The sequence below is a fragment of the Rana temporaria genome, chromosome 4 (assembly GCF_905171775.1).
Source record: "Rana temporaria chromosome 4, aRanTem1.1, whole genome shotgun sequence".
In the NCBI taxonomy this organism is placed as follows: domain Eukaryota; kingdom Metazoa; phylum Chordata; class Amphibia; order Anura; family Ranidae; genus Rana; species Rana temporaria.
Window position 1 is genome coordinate 349,588,062 of NC_053492.1, and position 22,305 is coordinate 349,610,366.

The following is a 22,305-nucleotide window of genomic DNA, read 5'->3' on the forward strand; positions in this document are numbered from 1 at the left end:
GGGGGGTACAACTTGGGGAATCAATGGTGGAAAAGGATCTGGGGGTTCTGGTAGATCACAGGCATGCAATGCCAAGCTGAGGTTTCCAAAGTGAGCAAAACCCTTTTTTGTATTAAGAGATATAGACAGCAGAGAGGAAGCTGTCATTTCCCCCTGTACATGCCATTAGTAAGACCTCATCTGGAATATGCAGTTGTTTTGGGCACCAGTTCACAAAAAGGATATTGGGGAACTGGAGAAAGTGCAGAGAAGGGCAACCAAACTGGTAAGAGGCATGGAGGAGCTCAGCTATGAGAAAAAAGTAGAGGAACTGAATTTATTCTCTCTTGAAAAGAAGATTAAGGGGGTATATGATTAACATATATAAATACATTGGTGGTCCTTATAGTGAACTTGGTGTTGCGTTGTTCACTTTAAGGTTATCACAGAGAAAATCGGAGAAAAAGACGGCACTCACACTTTATATCTGACTGCCTCTTGGGGGATCAAAAAGGATTTTTTCCATCTGCTAGAACAAATTGGATAATGCTTTACTGGGGTTATTTTACCTTCCTCTGGATCAATTGTGGGTATATGATTGTGTATAAAGGATTGAATAAAGTTTTTTTCCTTTCTATTGGTTGAACTGGGTGGACTTGTGTTTTTTTTTTCAACCAGACTAACTATGTAACATTAAAAGTCCCTGCCCTAGGGCTGCTCTGATGCCTTTCACCCAATCAGGGTTTACGCATGTCATTTAGATGATTGTGGAAGATTTATACAATAAATTAAAGCTTTTGTGATACATCTGGTGTACACTGGCTTCTTGCTTTGCTTCTGTTTTTTGAGCATGGAAGGCTCAGCTTGCCTCTAGCACCTAGGGTTTGAGTGGCAGCGGGGGAAAAGCTGCATGGAGCAGAGAGTTATTTCTGTTTAATAGAAAAAGATCATGATACATAATTTTGCCCTCTGAATTTCCCTGTGCATGTAACAAGAATTTAAGTAAGTGGATTGGGTTTTACCTGCAAACTCCAGGCTTGCGGTATTTAAAATAAACTTTTGGCTGCAAGGAAAGTATAGCTACACAATCAAACACATGCAATATCTTGGTCCAGACAATATTCCCATAGAAGGGAGAAGGAAATAGTAAAGCACTTCTTACACAACATAGCAATTTAGTGCCTTCAACTGTTTATAGTATGTATCCCAGGGCTCTCACATTAGTTCTGCATGATATACCTTATTTTGCAATGAAGCATATACAACATAGTGTTTATAGTCTGGACATAGTCTGTCCTGTCAATGAAGGCAAAATAAATTGTTAAATTTATATTATTTTTTGGAAAAAATCAAGGGCATAGGAGAGAACATTATGAATAAATTGTAGAAGGGTTAAGATAGCACTGTATTATTAAAAGAACCAGTTGTGCTGCCTTATTATATGTTATTAAAGTACATGTGTAATGAGATAAATAAATAACTGTATACAATCATAAACACATCACACTCCTGTCCGGCCAACCTAGTGTAGACTTGAAAATGGCCTCGGCCCATGAGTCTCTGCCAAAGGCATGCCCCCTGACATGTTCCGCTCTGCCCACCGGAGTTTAATCATAGGGTATGATTAAGCTCCGGTGTACAGAGTAAAAAATTTCAGGGGATGTGGCTTTGGCAGAGACTCATTGGCTGAGGCCGTTTTCAAGTCTACACTAGGTTGGCTGGATGATAGTGCGGTGGTTTTTTGATTTTATACACGCATCACTTCGGATTAGCACCTCTGGCAGCCTGCACCTTTCTCTCTGGTGACTGCAGGAGTCTGGCTTCATAATCTAGCAACAAAATATATAACAGGGTTTGCTGACCCCCTCATTCTGGATGCTGAAAAATTCAATGCTTTCTAAAGTTACTTACCCACCCATAATATCTATCTTCGCCCTCTTTTTGAAATTATCAGCAGCCAAAAACTGCTCTACCACTCCTATGCGGATGACACACAATTGTATTTTCGTATCTGCAACAAAAAGGATCACCATCTCAATCTAGAGAAATGTCTCTTTGATAGAGAACTGGATGACAAAGAGTTATCTTAAACTCAACGGCTCAAAAACAGAACTTCTCCTGTTTCACGCCAATCGGAAGAATCAACTGGCAACAACCTGGACACCTCCGCCCATTCTAGGAAAAATCATCACCCCTAGCACCAAAGTCAAAAGTCTCGGGGTCTTCTTTGACACCTACATGCACAAATAGGGTCAGTAGTCAGTGGATCGCACCATCTGCTACGCTTATTACGCAGACTAATTCCATTTATTCCTAAAGAAGACATAGCAGTCGTGGTGGGAACAATTGTTAACTCCAGGCTGGACTATGCAAATGCCCTCTACCTCGGACTCCCAAAGTACCAAATCACGCGCCTGCAGGTCGTTCAGAAGACGGCCGCGCGTCTGGTGACTGGGAAAAAAACATGGGAATTAATCTCCCCATCACTGAGAAGCCTTCACTGGCTACCAGTGAAAGACAGAATCACTTTCAAAGCACTCTGTCTAACGCATAAATGTATTTGGGGTATTTGCCCCCCAATACCTATGCAAAAAAATAAAAGCCAACAACCTCAATCGCGCTCTGCGATCCTCCAACCAAAATTTACTCCAAATCCCCAAAACCAGATACAAGTCCAAAGGAGAAAGAAGATTTGCTGTCCAAGGTCCTCGACTTTGGAACACTTTACCAACCTCCATTCGGTTGGAGGAGAACCACTTGGCCTTTAGGAGAAAGATCAAAACCCACCTCTTCTGGGCTCAAAGGAGAAATGGTCAAACAAGCGCCCAGAGGCGATTCAGTTCGCATGTGTAGCGCTATATAAGTTTTTCACTCACTCACCCGCAATCAGTTGCCACTGACCTCCAATGAGTGTGTCTCATTGGTGGTTCGGTGGATTCTTCTTATCCAAAACTGCACAGAGCTCAAATCCAGCATCCAGCACTGCAGTTCTAATGTACCACTTTTCACTACAGTCACTGATTTGTGTCACTACCACGGATGAAGAAGTGATAGTAGAGGTGAGTGGTGCGATGATTACATATCACAGTGCTCACCTCTACAGTCCCTGAGAAATTCTGATTACATCAATTTCACAGAATCTACCTAGAAGGTAGAAAGTGAAACTCCAAGCTATTAAAAAAAGTCTCTAATGTAATTGAGCACCTTTTAAAAAAATACATTCAATGATTTTTTAAATAACTACATATATAAAGTCCTCACATTGGCCTTACATTAGCTATTCCAAATCCCTGGCATTAGGAAAATAATGCTGAGGGAATTTTAATTACTAAACAGATCACACTATGCTATACTAGAATGTGCTGCCTTCTTAACCTCCCTGGCGGTAAACCCAAGCGTGACTCGGGGTGGATTTTTTATGCTATTATCGGTATCCCCGAGTCACGCTCGGGGTGGATGTGCAGAGCGTGCAGCGGCTTACCTTCTCGCTGGATCCACAGACAAGTTACTCACCTTGTCCCTGGATCCTGCGATGCCTCCCCGCTGTGTGAGCGAGCGGGTCCTCCTTGCTCGATTCACAGTCTCCCTGTGTGCCGCCGATCTCCGTTCCCTGCGACGTTACGACGCACGGGGGCGGAGAACGGCGCCAAATTCAAAAAAGTAAACAAACACAATACATACAGTATACTGTAATCTTATAGATTACAGTACTGTATGTAAAAAATACACACCCCCCTTGTCCCTAGTGGTCTGCCCAGTGTCCTACATGTACTTTTATATAATAAAAACTGTTCTTTCTGCCTGAAAACTGTAGATTGTCCAAAAGTGTCCCTTTATGTCAAAAATGGTTTTAGAGCAGCTAGAAAACAGCGATAATAAATTATAATCACTTGCAGAATTGTGCGATAGTGATTTGTGGGGAAATTCGTCATAAAAAAATAAAAGTAATGACAGCGACAATTCTGCAACTGAGCAAATTTCAGTGATTTTGAGTTGATTACATTATTGAATAATTTGTATTATAATTATATTATTATTTGTTATAATTATTTATAATTATTTATTATATTATAATTTATAATTTTGTTTTTAAAAAAAATCATACCCGGGATGCCTACAAGACTCTTGTTTGGTCAGATTTAAATGAGTTATTCCTAAGAATTACAGGCCTACAGTATAAAACGCCAAATTTCCTTGCAAAATAATTGTAGCGCTTTTGGTACGTAATTCCAGACAGAATCATACCACCAGGGAGGTTAACGTACCGAGGACTGAAAGACAGATGTTTGCTCATTTTCAAGGGGGTGCACAGAGGACCTCATCAGTTTGCTAAAGTGCATTAGTAGAGCAAAAAGCATGCTGGAGATAGGGAGGTGACACAAATATCTGAAAAACTGCAGACCCTGAGGAGTAATGTTATCCCTTAGTTAAACAATGAAACAGGAGGGTGGAAATCTAGTGCATATCAACTGTGCTTTGGCTGTTTGGCTGGTGTTCTCAATAAGAATTTACTGGGGAGCAATAATTATATATTTTTAACTTATTCATAATCAAATTACTGAACACGGCATGTCAAGGGAATTAAAGTAAGCAATTCCATTGACGGGTTTCTGAAAAAAAGTATTTCAGTACAGTGCTAGTCTACCTCTCCTAATCTGTTTTAGCCATACGTCACTTTATTTAAGGGCAGGCTTGGTTTTTGAAACTGACCTTTTCACACCTAGAATGCTCCCTCCTTTCCAAGAAATGAAATTCTCTATGCATTCATATTAACAACATTGGTTCCTAGAAGCATTTTACTGCATTTGGCATTTAAATTAGACATTTATAGCCAGCATAAACGTCATCCTGGTTTTTGGTTTCCAGAAATAAGGACCTGGACATGACAATAGGGAGCTCATCCAACTTGTGATCTCAGAGTGTTCAACACATTAGCAAAGTTTGTAGGATCTCTTGAGCATCATGTCAGATAGTATGCAGTACCAAAAGATTTTCTGCTAAAGATCAACCTAAGAGAGTGGCTGTCATAACGAGCTTCAAATGTTAACATTTAAATATTTCACCTAAATTAGACATTGACAGTGAAATAGAAGCTCTAATTCAATAATAACAATTTTTAATCCTTATGCTGCTAGCCTTTGTATAATATACCTTCCTATCTATTTACCGAGAGTCCTCACTTAAAGCAGTCCTTCATCCTAGAAAAATATTGTAGCTGCTGACTGTTAACAATAGGATACCTACCTGTTTAGGGATCCAGCAATGTCCTAAGCCAGGTTGATCCTTCGTCGGTCATCGTGTCCTGTAAATGGCATGCTTACTTAAGTGTGAAAACTTAAAGAGGAGGAGGGGAGGAGGCGAGGAGGCAAAGAAGTGGAACTTACCCCTTTGGGAGAATTTCCGCTTTCATGACTTAGTTCCGTTCCTATGACTAGGTCATTAAGTGAATTGGTCACTAAATGAAGAGCAAGCCCTTACCAACATATCAAGCATACTGGACTGATAGAGGGTTTGTGTCAATCATCTTTAGATATTGTTTTAATGTCACCTTTAATGTCACCGTGTGTATATATATATATATATATATATATATATATATATATATATATATATATATATATATATTGTGAGGGTGAGAGCCCCTGGCTTAGTGAAAATGCGTGTAAAATGAACACAGGACTCTCAAAAAAGCAGGTTGAGAAGTTTCAGCAAAATATTTGTGAGCAGAGAAAACTATACTTTAAGTTTTCTCTGGATTTTGTAAGTCTGGATTGGGGCTGGAAACTTGAAGACTTCAAAGAATATTGGGAGGGATGGAGTCTTCAGTCATGTGTCTGTGTTTTCCAGAAGCTCTGCAGGTTACGTGTGTGTCCAGGTTCACACACCCATTATAAGGCAGAGCAGAGCATAGCTCAGTATGTGGGGGAAAGGAGTTGGTGGGACAGCAGTTGCTGGAGGGAAGTGTGCTACTGTGTAAGAACGAAGGCAATATCCTTGAGACGGTACTCTGGAAGAGGTTCCAGGTCAGTGGACTGATGCCGCGTACACACGGTCGTTTTTCAAAAAACAAAGTTTTTCCAACTTCATCATTAAAAACTAGCTGATTCCTTGTTAGTAAAAGACGATTTGCGCTTTTTTGTCTGTTACAGCTTGATGAATGTGCTTACTCCATTATGAATGGTAGTTTTACCTGAACGAGCGCTCCCGTCTCATAACTTGCTTCTGGGCATGCGCTGGTTTAAGACGTCATCTTTGCCCACACACGATCATTTTTAACAACACGAAAAACGACATTTTAAAAAAACGACGTGAAAAAATGCAGCATTTTTTTTACGCTTTTCAGAAGCCGAAAAACGATGTGAAGCCCACACACGATCATTTTAAATTAAGTTTTTTAAACAACGTTTTTTCATGCCGAAAAACGACCGTGTGTATGCGGCATGAGAGTTGGGCCAGCTGAGAAAGTAGGGGAGACTATAGCTGAGACAACTGGAAGAGAGAGTCTTGGGGACCAGAGGGAACCGTGAGTCTTGGAGGAGTGTGGAAGCCTGGAGTGTCAGAAGAGCCCCTTCCTAGAGGCCAGGAGTGGGCCTGTGCAGCAAGGAACTGCGTCCAAGGCTGAGTGAGCCTTAAAAGCCAGGTGGATTGTCATTTTTCAGTTGTTGTTGTTTTTGGAAGAAGAAACCAAATGCATGTGTGAACTTTCATCTTTTTGTCAGGTTCAATAAAAGTGGGCTACCACGCCCTTAAACCTTAGTTCCTGTTGGCTGTGAACTCACTTAAAACACATCTGTCACTGAGCTAGACATCCTCCAATGTCACAAAATATATATATATATATATATATATATATATATATATATATATATATATATACATACATACAGTCCTGATCAAAAGTTTAAGACCACTTGAAAAATGGCAAAAAATCATATTTTACATTGTTGGATCTTAATAAGGTTCCAAGTAGAGCTTCAACATGTAACAAGAAGAAATGAGAGTGAGACAAAACATTTTTTGAGCATTTAAATAATTGAAAATAACGATTAAACTGAAACAGGCTGTTTTTCAGCTGATCAAAAGTTTAGGACCACATTATTATTATTATTATACAGGATTTATATAGCGCCAACAGTTTGCGCAGCGCTTTACATCAGGGAAGACAGTACAGTCACAATACAATCAATACAGGAGGGATCAGAGGGCCCTGCTCGTTAGAGCTTACAATCTAGAAGGGATGCTTTTAAAAGGCCAAATCTGTGCAAAGATGTGGATTCATTGTCATTTCCTGTCAGGTAGTCACACGTTGTGATGCCAAAGGCAAAAACTCTCCCTTTTTGAACGTGGTCGGGATGCTGAACTGCATAAGCAGGGTCTCTCACAGCGCACCATCGCTGCTGAGGTGGGACGCAGTAAGACAGTCATTTGGAATTTCTTAAATGATCCTGAGGGTTATGGAACAAAAAAGTCAAGTGGAAGACCCAAAAAAATTTCACCAGCACTGAGCCGGTGGATCCAATTGGCTGTCCGTCAAGACACTGGACGATCCTCGACCCAAATTAAGGCCCTTACTGGTGCTGACTGCAGCCCCATAACCATCAGACGGCATCTGAGAATGAAGGGCTTCAAAAACAAAAAAAGTCTTCAAAAACCTTGTCTCCTTGAACGTCACAGAACTGCTCGTTTGGACTTTGCAAGAGAGCACCAAACATGGGACATTCAAAGGTGGAAGAAAGTTTTATTCTCTGATGAGAAAAAATGTAACCTTGATGGTCCTGATGGTTTCCAACGTTACTGGCATGACAAGCAGATCCCACCTGAGATGTTTTCTACGCGCCACAGTGGAGGGGGCACCATAATGGTCTGGGGTGCTTTTTCCTTCAGTGAAACAATGTAGCTTCAGGAAGTGCAGGGGTGTCAAACGGCCGCTGGCTGTGTCCAGATGTTGCAGAGAGCATTCCTCATGACTGAGGGCCCTCGTCTGTGTGGTAACGACTGGGTTTTTCAACAGGACAACGCTACAGTACACAATGCCCGCAAAACAAGGGACTTCTTCCAGGAGAATAACATCACTTTTTTGGCCCATCCTGCATGTTCCCCTGATCTAAATCCAATTGAGAACCTTTGGGGATGGATGTCAAGGGAAATTTACAAAAATGGACAACAGTTCCAGACAGTAGATGGCCTTCGTGTGGCTGTCTTCACCTTTTGGAGAAATGTTCCCACTCACCTCATGAAAACACTTGCATCAAGCATGCCGAAACCAATTTTTGAAGTGATCAACAATAATGGCGGAGCTACTCATTACTGAGTTCATGTTTGGAAATTGGATTTCTGTTTTGGGGGGGGGGTTTAGTTTTTTTTTGGAGGTGTGGTCCTAAACTTTTGATCAGCTGAAAAACAGCCTGTTTCAGTTTATTTGTTGTTTTCATTAAACTGAATGCTCAAAAAATGTTTTGTCTCACTCTCATTTCTTCTTGTTGCATGTTGAAGCTCTACTTGGAACCTTGTTAAGATCCAACAATGTAAAATATGATTTTTTGCCATTTTTCAAGTGGTCTTAAACTTTTGATCAGGACTGTGTATATATATATATATATATATATATATATATATATATAGCCTAAACCAGATACAGCACTACTCCTGAAAAGGAAAATTTAATTTGATGCCTTTTTATGTAACAATAAACACACAATCTCATTACTTGCACAGTCTGCTAGCCATGTACAGTAAGTTTCGTTTTTCATTATTAACTAGGCTGAATAGATTTTTTCCAGTAAAGTTGAAGTCTTTCAGAAACAACTCTGGCAGTTCTGATGCCAAGCCTCGTGATTCCAAGAGACATGTACCCTGTGGAGACTTGCACTGTTGGCAGATTAGAACTAAACACTTGCCGTGTCCTGACTGGAAACTTACAAAATGGGAACCTGCAGGGAATGTGCAAAAATAACAAATGATGTGCTGGAATACATAATTGTATTATTTTCTCCCAAGTTGCCCTGGAAACTTGATATAAGTTTGAGAATAAGCCATGAAAGTGTGTCCCACTCCCAGACATACATAATGAAAATGATTCATTGTGAGGAGAGAATGCTGTACCTTAGTTCTGTTTGCCCTAAACATGATTCATTCTCTTTGCCATGTTGGAAACTTGGAAAATGAGTCAGGTCCTTGGGGTTGCTTAAATATTAAATGAATCAGCGTTCATCAGTCAGAGCCACCTCCTCTCACTTCTTCATCATCAAGTTCCTTCTAAATTTGTATGTGTCTGCACAAGTATATCTAACAGAGCAAATTGAATCTGTGACTGCACAATATTTAACCTTTTACATGTAATTAGCATTTATAAAGACACATATGAGAATTACAATTGAATATAGAAATACAAATGCCATTTTAAAGGTCACACACCCATACAGAGCTTGTCTACCATTTTTGAAGGGCAAACCTTGGGAGTTTTAGCCTGACTCAGACAATGTTATAGTCTTATTTGAATATGTTCTCCTTTATATGTTTAAAAACCTCTTGTCAATTGCATAATGCTTAAATGCAGTGACAAAAAGGTTTGCTTTAAGTCCCTGCTGCCACAGCAGCATGAGCTTGGAATGCACACTCACAGTCCGCTCCTAGAGCGCGCTGACCAAACTGTCACCGACAGGTCTCGGACAAGACTTCTGATTGAAAACCAGCAGGACGGGCTCAATGTCATGTGACCACTGAAAAAGCCAATCATAGTAGTCAAAAGATACAAAAAAAGATACAAAAGCTAAAATGCCCAGTGCTTCTGAGCATCTCTGGAACAATATAACTTCAGCATGCCCCCACTCCAGCCCCCTATTATCTTGACAGAACAATGGAGAAGAGCATATTATACAGGGGTGGTCAGTTAGCTGTTAGTCCTTTTTCCTCTTTGCTACACTAGCCCAAAGTTTTTTTTATCATACATGCTCCCATGGTCTCCATGACACTTAAAGGAGAGGTAGGGCCAAAGATCTTTTGGCCCTACTTCTCCTGTGGATCACAGGAATGCAGTTAATTCTGCACTCCTGTGATCCAGATTCCACTGTCAGGCCTCGTACACACGACCGAGAAACTCGACGGGCGAAACACATCGTTTTCCTCGTCGAGTTCCTTGTTAGGCTGTCGAGGAACTCGACAAGCCAATTTTCTCCATTCCCGTCAAGGAAATAGAGAACATGCTCTCTTTTTGGCTCGTCGAGTTTCTCGACAGTTTCCTCGACGAAAATGTACACACGACCGGTTTCCTCGGCAAAAAAATATCTCCCAGCAAGTTTCTTGCTGGTTTTTGTGTACGAGGTTTCAGTTGATGTCACACAACCGATCCAGGCTACGAATTGATCACCATTTTAATGTCGGGATCCACCCAGATCCCTGAGCGGCAGCTGTCTTAGCCTCTCATGGTGCTGCTGGGAGACTGATCCCCCCTGCACAACCCTGCGCTCCACTAAGCACTGGAGGGACAGAGCCGAGAGCCAATGACTGAAAGCCATTGGCTCTCTGCTCACTGAAGACGGGGAACTGAGCAATCAGCTGTCTTTGATTGCTCAGTTCTCAGACTAGAAGGGCCAGGGGAGAGATGCAGCATCCACCTAGGTAAGTATGACAGTTTGGCAATATAAAAAAATAAAAAAAAAAATAAAACACTTCTCATTTAAGCAGAAGCTCTTTTTGATGTAGTAAGAAAAGGGGACAAACATAATGGATATGCATAGCTTGTTCACTAAGATCTTTTTCTTTTCTTCTGAAGTAAACATACCAACTTGTCAGTAGTTGATGATATCACACACAACTTCTAATCACAACAGATGTTATGAGCTATATGCACATTCTCATAGGCTCTCAGCTCGATAACCTCCATCAGAGAGAATCACATATCCCCTGATGGAACAAGGTTGACACTACTGCTCTTTGTCTTGATGAGGAGTACTTGACAATGTCAATTTCATATTAAACGCACAGTGATAATTATCAGTCCTAATAGTCACATACCGTATTTATCAGCGTATATCGCGCACTATTTTCCCCTTAAAATAAGGGTAAAATCGTGGGTGCGCGATATACGCCGATTGCCGCTCACCGCGCTCTGTTTGAAATCCTGCGCCGACATATACCGAGTGCAGTACACTCGGGTACATTCGGCCAGGTTCGGCTTTGCTCGTGCTCATGCATAAACGTCACAGAGCGTGAGCGCGAGCTAAGCCGAGCCTTGCCGAATGTACCCGAGTGTACTGCACTCGGTATATGTCGGCGGAGGCGTTCGAACTGAGCGCGGGAAGCGGGGACTCGACGTGAGGCGCAAGCTGGAGAAGCCGGGAGGACACCATCGAGGCCGCAGACGGACTCCGGACCGGACGATGGACGCTGGGAAGACACCAAAACTGTAAGTAATAAAATCATATAACTTTTTTTTTACAGGAATTTCGGGGGCAACATTAGGGGTGCGCGGTATACGCAGGATCGCGTTATACCGCGATAAATATGGTAATTATTTTCCTTTTAAGGAACATTTAAATTTGCTGAAATGTCTCTAAACAAGGAGGTGTTTGACTGTATAGTCAGCAAAAATGGTCTTCAACTATCCCTCTATATTGAATGTCATCCTGCTTTATGGTGCACTGGTATGTCTTGATATGCAGAGTGATAGTGTGGATTCTGTGGCATACAGGCAGATAACATTTTGGACACTACTTACTAGCTTTTTTTGGACATTTCATGCATTTGCCAAAACCCCAGGAAGTACCCACTGTTCCACAGCAATCTTCTTGCTTTGAAAGTCCTGGAAGTGGCTTACCACACTTTGAAAAGAAAAAAAGAAGACAAACGATTATCAATGACTGTATATAACAACATACCACTGACCACCAAAAGAGTGGTAAAATACCAGAACGAATAATAAAACAGAAGAAACAAAATAAACTTCGTACAGACATCAGAATGCATTTGCAGCTTAGGTGTGATATTAAAAGAAACCTGTATTGAAGGAATTGACTCTACTTGTAAAAAACATAGCTTCTTGACTGCCACGCTGATCCAATAGGCAATGACCCCAAACAAGTATGCTGTTCTGACTGCACTTTGACTTTCTGAAATGCATGTGTGCTCCAGGTCAGTGGAAATCAGAGAAAACTGGGCAACTAATGTTCTTGAGATGGGGTTAGCCAAAGCACCTTCTATCACCAAATTATTTTTTAACTAGTGATTGATTGTTACACATATTGCTAAATCATCAGTCACACTGTTTTCACTACTGTACCTTTGTAAATTCACATTAGGACTTGCCTGACCACTAGAGAATAAAATATATTTCTATTTTTGCAGCCTAATTGGGATAACAATTATTATTATTTTATTTTTTTTTAAATTGCAGCTTACATTTTTTAGATACTCTTATCTGGAAACCCTGAGACTTAAAAATCCAAATTATTTCTTGGTTTGTGAGGAGACTGGGGAACTGTCTTTGCTATAAAAGCAATTTGATGTGCATTGTGCAGGCAGATCTCATTATCAGCTGTAAACTAGATTTGAACAGTGTTTGTCATGACATTGGGTTAAAATTGTATACAGTGGCTTAACAACGATTTTAATTTCTAAAGTACATACAATCCCCTCTGTTAGAAAAGGTTCTATGCTGCAGTGTCTGTGTTTTGTAAAAAAATATGCCTACCTTATTTTACAGCACTGCTCGGCACTTATGTGACTGCTTGCTGCTCCCTCTCCAGATCTGACAGCTAAAGCGGGAGGGGCTGAAAATCCCCTGCTTATGTCAGTTAGGAGTGGGGGAGTAGAGGAGGAGAGAGGCAAGACATCAACCGGGGAGGGGGGGGGGGGCAGCAGGGATTCACATGAGTGCCAAGCGCTGCTGTGAAATAAGGTAGTAATGGGCATTTTTTCTTATACAAAGCACCGACACTGCAGCATGGAATGTTTTCTAACAGAGGGGATTGCGTGTATTTTTTACTGTTATTTCAGCAGCAGGGAGGGCTGACACAGAGCTGACAGGCAGGGAGGGGGGACAGAGGAGATATAAGAGAGCTGTGGATAATGGAGGCCCTTAAACTGGCCACGATGTCAGGGATCAGCAGCCATGATAAACCGTGAACAGTTCACAGGGGGAAGGGCATAGCCAGGCAGGATCAGTCAGGTATTTCAGGTGATACAGTGGGCCAAATTACACTGCACAAAAACTATACTATATAAAATGCTTTAAAGGAACAGGATCCAATTTTTATTTTGTTTTTTAAGGTTACAAACTCTTTAAGCTTCGTGATTGTATGTGAAGAAGTTAAGCCTGTCTTGAACCTTGTTATTGAGACAGACTAACACTAAACCTGTTTAGAGATGCTTGAAGTCTGCAATGACACCTTCAAAGAAGCATCTGTAAAGGTGAGAAATACACTTTTATTATTTTTGTAGGTATGCTATATAAATGGGAACCTACCGTATAAGAAAGGTTTAGTAGGATTTTCCCAACTTTGACTGAAAATACACTTTAGGCAACTTGCCCCATTTATTTCAGCCTATTACCATTTCCGTAGAATTAAAAAAATACCTTGGATTCAGGCATGCAACTTTGAAATTTTAGAGTTGTCCCCTAGCTCTGCACCTCTAGATACAAAAAATACAGGTCAGCCTAGTCTATAGAAAATAAAGCCAGTTTTCCAATTTTAATGGAAAAACAAACGTCAAATTGTAAAATCTTTGGAGTCACAAAAGGAAAAAAGTGTTACATAAATCTTAACATATTATATATTAAATAGGACCAGAATGGAAATACCATTCCTCGGCGTAGGGGTCTACAGTTTCAACAATGCAAAGCCTTATAATTCCAGTACTGTAGCGGTCAAAATATAATAGAAAGTTTCCATACTTTTTACAAGAGAGGTATTGTAATTTTTATAAATTATGGCAGATGCTCATCAGGAATCATACATTAAAAAGAAACAATACATCTGTATTAAAACATTTCTGAAAAAAAGAGAACTACATGGAATTTTATTTTCCAGAACTGGGACATGCATGTGTTCACCTATGGAAAGTCTAGCAAATACAGTATGGTGTCCACAGCATTCACTTACATTCTTCATTTTATTTTCAGTCTGCACTACAGAAACGTTAGAGACTGGTTGGTTGCTAAGGGCAAAAATAACACTATTCTGGAGATCACCATCATGCATCACACAAAAGTCCTCACCTTCCTAAGGCCTTACAATGCCCCAATATTCATGATTACCTCCAACCCACGCTTATTCGCACACATACTGTATGTATTCACACAGCTTATAAACAATGGTCAAAATGACTTGAGGTTCTTTCAATGTGGGGTTAATTTACTTAAACTGAACAGTGCAAAATCTGGTTTAGCTATGCAGAGAAACCAATCAGCTTCCAGGCTTTTTTGTCAAAGTGGAGGTTCACCCGAAAAGTACATTTTTAACCTTAGATTGATGCTCATTTTGTCAAGGGGAATCGGGTAGTTTTTTTAAAATCAAAGCCGTACTTATCGTTTTAGAGAGCGATCTTCTCCGCCGCTTCCGGGTATGGGCTGCGGGACTGGGCGTTCCTATTTGATTGACAGGCTTCCGACGGTCGCATCTATCGCGTCACGATTTTCCGAAAGTAGCCGAACGTCGGTGCGCAGGCGCCGTATAGAGCCGCACCGACGTTCGGCTTCTTTCGGCTACTCGTGACGCGATGTATGCGACCGTCGGAAGCCTGTCAATCAAATAGGAACGCCCAGTCCCGAAGACCATACCCGGAAGCGGCGGAAAAGATCGCTCTCTAAAACGGTAAGTACTGCTTCGATTTTAAAAAAACTACCAGATTCCCCTTGACAAAATGAGCATCAATCTAAGGTTAAAAAAAAAAATTTCGGGTGAACTCCCGCTTTAATTGAACAAGCTGAAGTTAGAAGCCGATTGGAAACTATGCACAGCTGCACCAGATGTTACACTCTTCAGTTTTTGTAAATCAACCCTCTATATTTTCCTGTTTTGCTGGACAGGTGATGAGGTAGAGACTAAATTGTGCTTCCTCAGGACTCAGGAGTATGATTGAGGATAGTTTCTACAATAAGCATAAAACACAAATGAGTACAATGACCTTCTGTAAATGAAACTCTATGGTTCCACATATTCTAATAGTTCCAAATATTTACATTATCATTGCTAAAATAGAAACTTCAGGGAGTGCATGGGGTACCAAGGACAGACACTAAGGGGTTATTTTACTAAAGGCAAATTTTCAGTTTCACTCAGTAGGTGCAGTTGCTTCAGAGCTTAGTAAATGAGGTGAAGCTTCACTTTGCAAAGAATATTCAATTACGTGAAGGGAAAATAAAAAAAAAAGCAGTTTTGCTTGCATATGATTGGATGATGGAAGTCAGCAAAGCTCCTGCTCATTTAATAAGCTCTGGAGTAACTGCTCTTGCAAAGTGCACAGTCTATTTGAAATTAATAAATCAACCCCAAAGTCCTCAACTTCCAAAGGCAACCATAAGCTTATATGGTATTGTATACAAGATCTAATAAGAACAGAAATCCATATATCATAATTTGGATGTGATGCCCTTAACTTAAAAAGGGTGAGGGCTTATCTATTAAGGGCACCACATCTAGATTATGATAATAGATAAGACCACGCCCTTTTAAAGTTATCATATGTTGTTATACAGCTTGTTCACCTCTTTTCATAAGGTAGTAAAAAAAAAAAAAAAACAACAAAAAAAAACATTCCACTGGGAACAAAGACTTGACTTAAAATATTTTTGTCAGTAAAATGGAGAAGTGTTACGACCTATTAGTATTGGTGTCTTGCTTTCCTTTTGAAAACTGTCATTTACCTAACGCCCCCCCCCCATCCACTTGCCCTGTTATCACCGGCACTCACAAGTTTAGGAAGTACCGTAAGATGAAATATCTCCAAGGTTGTGACAGACAGCAATAAAACTTCCTAATTCAAACTAGATAGAGCTTAATAGTGAAAAGGATGTTACTGCCCTGTCCACTACTATGGTTACAATGATACCACATGCCTAGGTAGTCTGCATGTGGTGTCTATTGTTCTTAGTACTATTGTTATGAGGAGGGAAAATGTTCACTTGTTAGCTCAAAACATAGCCATCCTTTAACCACTTAAGACCCGGACCTTTATGCAGGTAAAGGACCCGGACAGTTTTTGCGATTCGGCACTGCATCGCTTTAACTGACAATTGCGCGGTCGTGCGACGTGGCTCCCAAACAAAATTGGCGTGCTTTTTTCCCACAAATAGAGCTTTCTTTTGGTGGTGTTTGATCACCTCTGCGGTTTTTATTTTTTGCGCTATAAACAAAAATAGAGCGACAATTTTGAAAAAAAAAAAAACAATATTTTTTACTTTTTGCTGTAATAAAAATCCCCCAAAAATATATAAAAAAAAAAGTTATTTTTCTCAGTTTAGGCCGATACGTATTCTTCTACCTATTTTTGGTAAAAAAAAATCGCAATAAGCGTTTATCGATTGGTTTGCGCAAAATTTATAGCGTTTACAAAATAGGAGATAGTTTTATTGCATTTTTATAATTTTTTTTTTTTATTACTAATGGCGGCGATCAGCGATTTTATTCGTGACCGCGACATTATGGCGGACACATCGGACGATTTTGACACATTTTTGGGACCATTGTCATTTTCACAGCAAAAAATGCTATAAAAATGCATTGTTTACTGTGAAAATGACAATTGCAGTTTGGGAGTTAACCACTAGGGGGCGCTGAAGGGGTTAAGTGTGACATCATATGTGTTTCTAACTGGAGGGTGCGGGGCTGGACATGTGACGTCATTGATCGTGTTTCCCTATAACGGAACACACGATCAATGACAGCGCCACAGTGAAGAACGGGGGAAGCTGTGTTTACACACAGCTCTCCTTGTTCTTCAGCTCCGGAGGGCCGATCGCGGGACACCGGCGACAATTGGGTCCACGGGTCCCGCGACCACGGAGCTTCGGACCGGGTCGCGTGCAAGCGCCGTCAGCGCGCGACCCCACGGCTAAGCTTAAAAGGCAACGTAGGTACAGGTACGTGGATGTGCCCAGCCGTGCCATTCTGCCAACGTATATCGGCGTGAAGGGGTCCTTAAGTGGTTAAGCAAAAGTCCCATAAAGGGCATCCACTCTTACTGAGAATGAAAACTGCTCGGTATGGTTTTCTAGTTTGTTGCTAATAGTTACTGTCCTTTGCACATTACTTGTTGTGGTCTATATCGCTATCCACTCTCCATTAATCTTTGCAGTACTACTGCATGGCAAAGCCTGTATTTGGGACTCATTGAAAAATGCAGTTCATGGTATGGAGCTTGCAGGATCTGACACAGTTCTCTTTGGCTAACCTGATTGCAGGAAAGCCTGGCATTTGGAGAGGTCACGTGACCATATTCCCCACCAGGCTTTTATTTGAACAATAACCATTCATTTGTATGGGACTCCTTTCGCTTCTAACTTTTAAAACCAGTGCTAACACAACTTACAGGAATTAATCAGCTTTTGTAAAAATCTGAGCAGTAGTCAGATCCACAGGAGAACTTTTAATTACTTTTCTCATTCCATGTTGTGTACATCACAGAACATTTCATAGAGTTCTCTTTTGTGGTAGTGGACTGAGGTTACTAAACAAAAGAGTTTACGCAGCTGGGCAACACTGCGCCAAGGAGATAAATCAAATGTACAATTCCTGAAAGAGCCTTCCAAAACTAACACCACGTATTTGTTGCAAAGTATGACATTCCTACCCTATTCTACTGTAGTGTGTGAAAGAAAATTTCCAGAAAGTTTCTTCTGATGTTACCAGGAGATGCTTTTTTATATATTCATACTATTAACTGGGTGAAATTTTATGTATGGACAGGCTGAATGTACTCAAGTTGATCGATCAATCAACTTGGGTACAACCAGCCTGCCAGATTTTACATGCTATTATTGCTAGTGGCTGTTATAGCCGCTAGCAATAATCACTGTGTTCTCCCAGCAAAGAGGGGCAGGGGAAGCTATCCCTGCTGGGAGAACACAATGGCCCGAATTCAGAGAGCAATTGCGCCTGCGTAACCATAGTTACGCAGCGCAATTGCTTACTTGCGCCGGCGTAACGAATGCTCCTGATTCAGGAACCTCGTTACGCCGACTGCAGCCTAAGATATGCGTGGCATAAGGCTCTTATGCCCGCATATCTTAGGCTGCATTCTTGCGATGGCCGCTAGGTGGCGTTCCCGTTGTGCTCAGCGTATAGTATGCAAATTGCATACTAACACCGATTCACAACGTTACGCGAGCCCTGCGTACGCAGTTTATGTCGTTTGCGTACGGCGGTTTTCGCGTAAGGCTGCCCCTGCTATTAGCAGGGGCAGCCAATGAAAATTTGCGGGGGCGCAAGGCAAAAACGGTGCCCTGCGCCTACGTAAAAAATGTGCATATCTTACTGAATCTACCCCAATGGCTCCATCAGAGGGATTCACCTGTCAACACTGACCCAAATTGTATACTCACTAAAAGTACACTATAATTTTCCTTTATGAGGAATTTCAAATAGGTCAATCCTATTTCCCAGCACACATAAATGGCAAATAATGTTTAGATTGACTTCTGAGTTCTTATTTGTACTTTATTTGTTCTTGGTAAGACAATGTATATGCAATCTAATATCATCTTTCGAATTACATAACTACCATCCAGTGGGGTCCAGTCTAATGGTCTGTACCTATGTGGCACAGACCATTAGCCCCTAAAAATACCATAATTTCTTGAGTTTTAAGACTTTCTGACTAAAAAACATGGATAGAGGAAGGAATATAAGAAAATTACTTTGGTTCTATTAAACTTTGTTGAAACTGGAAAGTTAAGTACTTAGAGCTAACCAAAAGCGAGTAGAAGTATAAGGAGGCAGAGGTTGTATTTTCTTTTGGCCATTTTCCCCTTTCATTGTATGTTTTGTTTGCACACATTTGCAAACACAATTTCTCTCTGTTCTATCCACTGATATATATGCTCCTATTTAGGAGACTCTGAAAATGTTAAAGCTGGGACTGCATATACAGAGGAGCCTTGAAGGCACTGTGGCTTACCCATACATTTGCAAATGTGTGCAAATAAAATCCTCTGGGCCGGATTCAGAAAGACTTACGCCGACGTATCTGTTGATACGCCGCGTAAGTTCTAGGATGCGCCGTCGTATCTATGTGCCGTATTCACAGTACAAGATACGCCTGAATTTTGGCTTCCTACGACCGTCGTAGGTCTCCTACGCCGTCGTATCTTGGGTGCATATTTACGCTGGCCGCTAGGGGAGCTTCCATTGATTTACGCGTCGAATATGTAAATGAGCAAGATACGCCGATTCACGTACGTACTTGCGCCCGTCGCAGTAATCTACGCCGTTTACGTAAGGCGTACGTCCGGCGTAAGTTTACCCCTCATAAAGCAGGGGTAAGTCATGTTAAGGTATGGACGTCGGAAACGTCGGAACAGCCGTCGTATTTTACGTCGTTTACATAAGTCGTACGTGAATGGGGCTGTGCGTAGGTTACGTTCACGTCGAAAGCATTGAGCCGAGGTATCTTAGGGAGTATATGCGACGTGATTCTGAGCATGCGGGCACATGCGCCATTCGTTCGGCCATGCATTTACATGGGGTCACGGTTAATTTTAATACAACACGCCCACTGCCTTGCTACTTTGAATTAGTCGGGCTTAGGCCGGCCATTTTACGTTACGCCGGCACAAGAAAAGGAGCAAGTGCTTTGTGAATACAGTACGAGCCTCTCTATGTTATGTCGGCGTAGCGCATATCAGATGCGCTACGCCGCTCTAAAGATACGCCGATCTCTCTGAATCTGGCCCTCTGTTTTTAACGCAAATTATTAGACAGGGTCAATTTGGTTATTTTGTAGGCTGGCTGACAAGTGTACTGGAAAATATTTTTTATTTCTGTTTGTGAACTGTGTAGGGATGTCAGAAGAAATCAGTAATAGCTGGTGTGATTCTATATTTCCATTATTATGGTGACCGAAGAACAGAAACAGTCAAGAGTTCAAGAAAAGCAAGTTCTTTTAAACTTTTTACAGCTTTTTACATCTGCAAACAGATGGTATTGTTCCATCACAACTTTTTTTTTCATCAAAACAGTGTACTTTATTTAAAATGGCATAATATATTGTAAAAAAAAAAAAAAAAAGGCCGCTATATACTGTGTAACAGAGTTATTACCGAAAACCATGAATCCTACTAGAATATGGCAATGCTTTAAAAAACAGTTAGATACTGATGTCATATAGTTAGATAATAATCTTGTTAAAATACAATATCAAAAATGAATCATAAACATGCCAGATCTCTGGGAAATGTAATGCTGATGCCTATGGCAGTTGAGCATGGTTAGCCTCATGAGAGAATTGCTTTAATTTATAAAACATAAAACTTGGCTTAACAGCTATAAGTGTCATTTTTAAATGACCTTATTCTTACAATTTGCCAGAAACTTTTGGGAATACCTCTCCCTCCTGGCTTTCCAATGGCTTAATACATGTCAGAAAGCATTACAAGGCTGGTACATAGTGAAGTTGAAAAAAAGAGACAAGTCCATCAAATTCAACCAATAGAAACGTAAAATAAAATAAATGAAATAAAAACATATACAGCAACCTTTGCCCACAGCTGACCCAGAGGTAGGGAATTTTTTTTTTATAAAGCATGGTCCAAATTGTTCCAACAAGGTTAAACATCTTTTCTGTCAGGCCTCGTACACACGGCCGAGAAACTTGATGGGCAAAACACATCGTTTTGCTCGTCGAGTTCCTTGTGAAGCCGCCGAGGATCTCGGCGAGCCAAATTTTCCCATTCCCGTCGGGGAAAAAGAAGAAATGCTTTCTTTTTGGCCCGATGAGATCCTCATCGGTTTCCTCATCGAAAAGTGTACACACGACCGGTTTCCTTGGCAAAAAAAAGAACCCAGCAAGCTTCTTGCTGGTTTTTGCCGAGAAACTTGGCCGTGTGTACGAGGCCTCAGACGTAAAGAGTGCCCCATTGTTCTTTGCTATGTCCTTACAGTAAATAACTTTGCACCGCATTTACTATATCAGCCATGTAAGCATTTACTGTGTACATGGTGATCACGCCCCCCTTGTTTGCCTCTCCTCACAGGAGAATATATTTAGTTCATCTAATCTTTTCTGATAGCTGAGCTCCTCCATGCATCTTATCAGTTTATTTGCCCTTCATTGCCCTCTCTCTATAGTTCCCCAACATTCTTTTTGTGAACGGATACCCATAAATAAACTGCATATTTTAGACGAGGTCTTACTAATGCTTTATACAGGGGCAAGATTATGCGCGTCTCTCTCTCTTATGTCTATACCTCTTAAAACAAAAAAAGTATTCTGCTAGCTTTAGAAACTGCAACCTGGCATTGCATGATGTTATTAGTTCTATTATCTACCAGAACACCCAGATTGTTTTTGATTATTGGCTCCATCACTTATTCTCGCCCTACAGAATGTATGATTTAAGTCCTCAAGTGTATAACTTTACATTCATTAACATTAAACCTAATTTGCCACATAGTTGCTCAATCAAACAGTTCATTCATGCCTTCTTGTGAGTTAGAGATATTCAGTGATGACTTTATTCCACTAAACAAAAAAAACACTACACAACTACATATAAATGGTGCTATCATTTATGAATATGTTACTAAGTAAGTGTCCTTACCGGTAATGCCGCGAACACACGATCGTTTTTTCGGCATTAAAAAAAACCGACGTTTTTAAAAACGTCATTTAAAATGATCGTGTGTGGGCTTCACATCGTTTTTCGGCTTCTGAAGAACGAAAAAAAAAAATTCGAACATGCTGCATTTTTTTAAAATGTCGCTTTTCGAGTTGTTAAAAATGATCGTGTGTGGGCAAAAACGACGTTTTAAACCCGCGCATGCCCAGAAGCAAGTTATGAGACGGGAGCGATCGTTCTGGTAAACCTACCATTCATAATGGAGTAAGCACATTCATTACGCTGTAACAGACAAAAAAGCGTGAATCGTCTTTTACTAACAAGGAATCAGCTAAAAGTAGCCCAAAGGCGAATAGAACTTCCCCTTTAGAGTGCCGCCGTACGTGTTGTACGTCACCGCGCTTTGTTCATCATTTTTCAAAAACTATGGTGTGTGGGCAATATCGTTTTTAATGATAAAGTTGGAAAAACGTTGTTTTTTGGACATGCTAAAAAACAACTTTTTTTTTCATGCCGAAAAACGATCGTGTGTACGCGGCATAAAACTTGGGTTA

The 22,305-nt window shown here is 40.7% G+C and overlaps 1 protein-coding gene across 4 annotated transcripts in view; it reads right to left on the minus strand.

The window, feature by feature from the left end:
• The window catches only part of LTBP1 (latent transforming growth factor beta binding protein 1), a 447,138-nt gene that overhangs the window by 174,502 nt on the left and 250,331 nt on the right, over nt 1-22,305 (minus strand). For all 4 annotated transcript variants that reach the window (XM_040350808.1, XM_040350809.1, XM_040350810.1 and 1 more), the window contains one exon: nt 11,696-11,798. In XM_040350808.1, the coding sequence (XP_040206742.1) occupies nt 11,696-11,798 (103 nt within the window). The remainder of the gene's footprint in view (nt 1-11,695; nt 11,799-22,305) is intronic.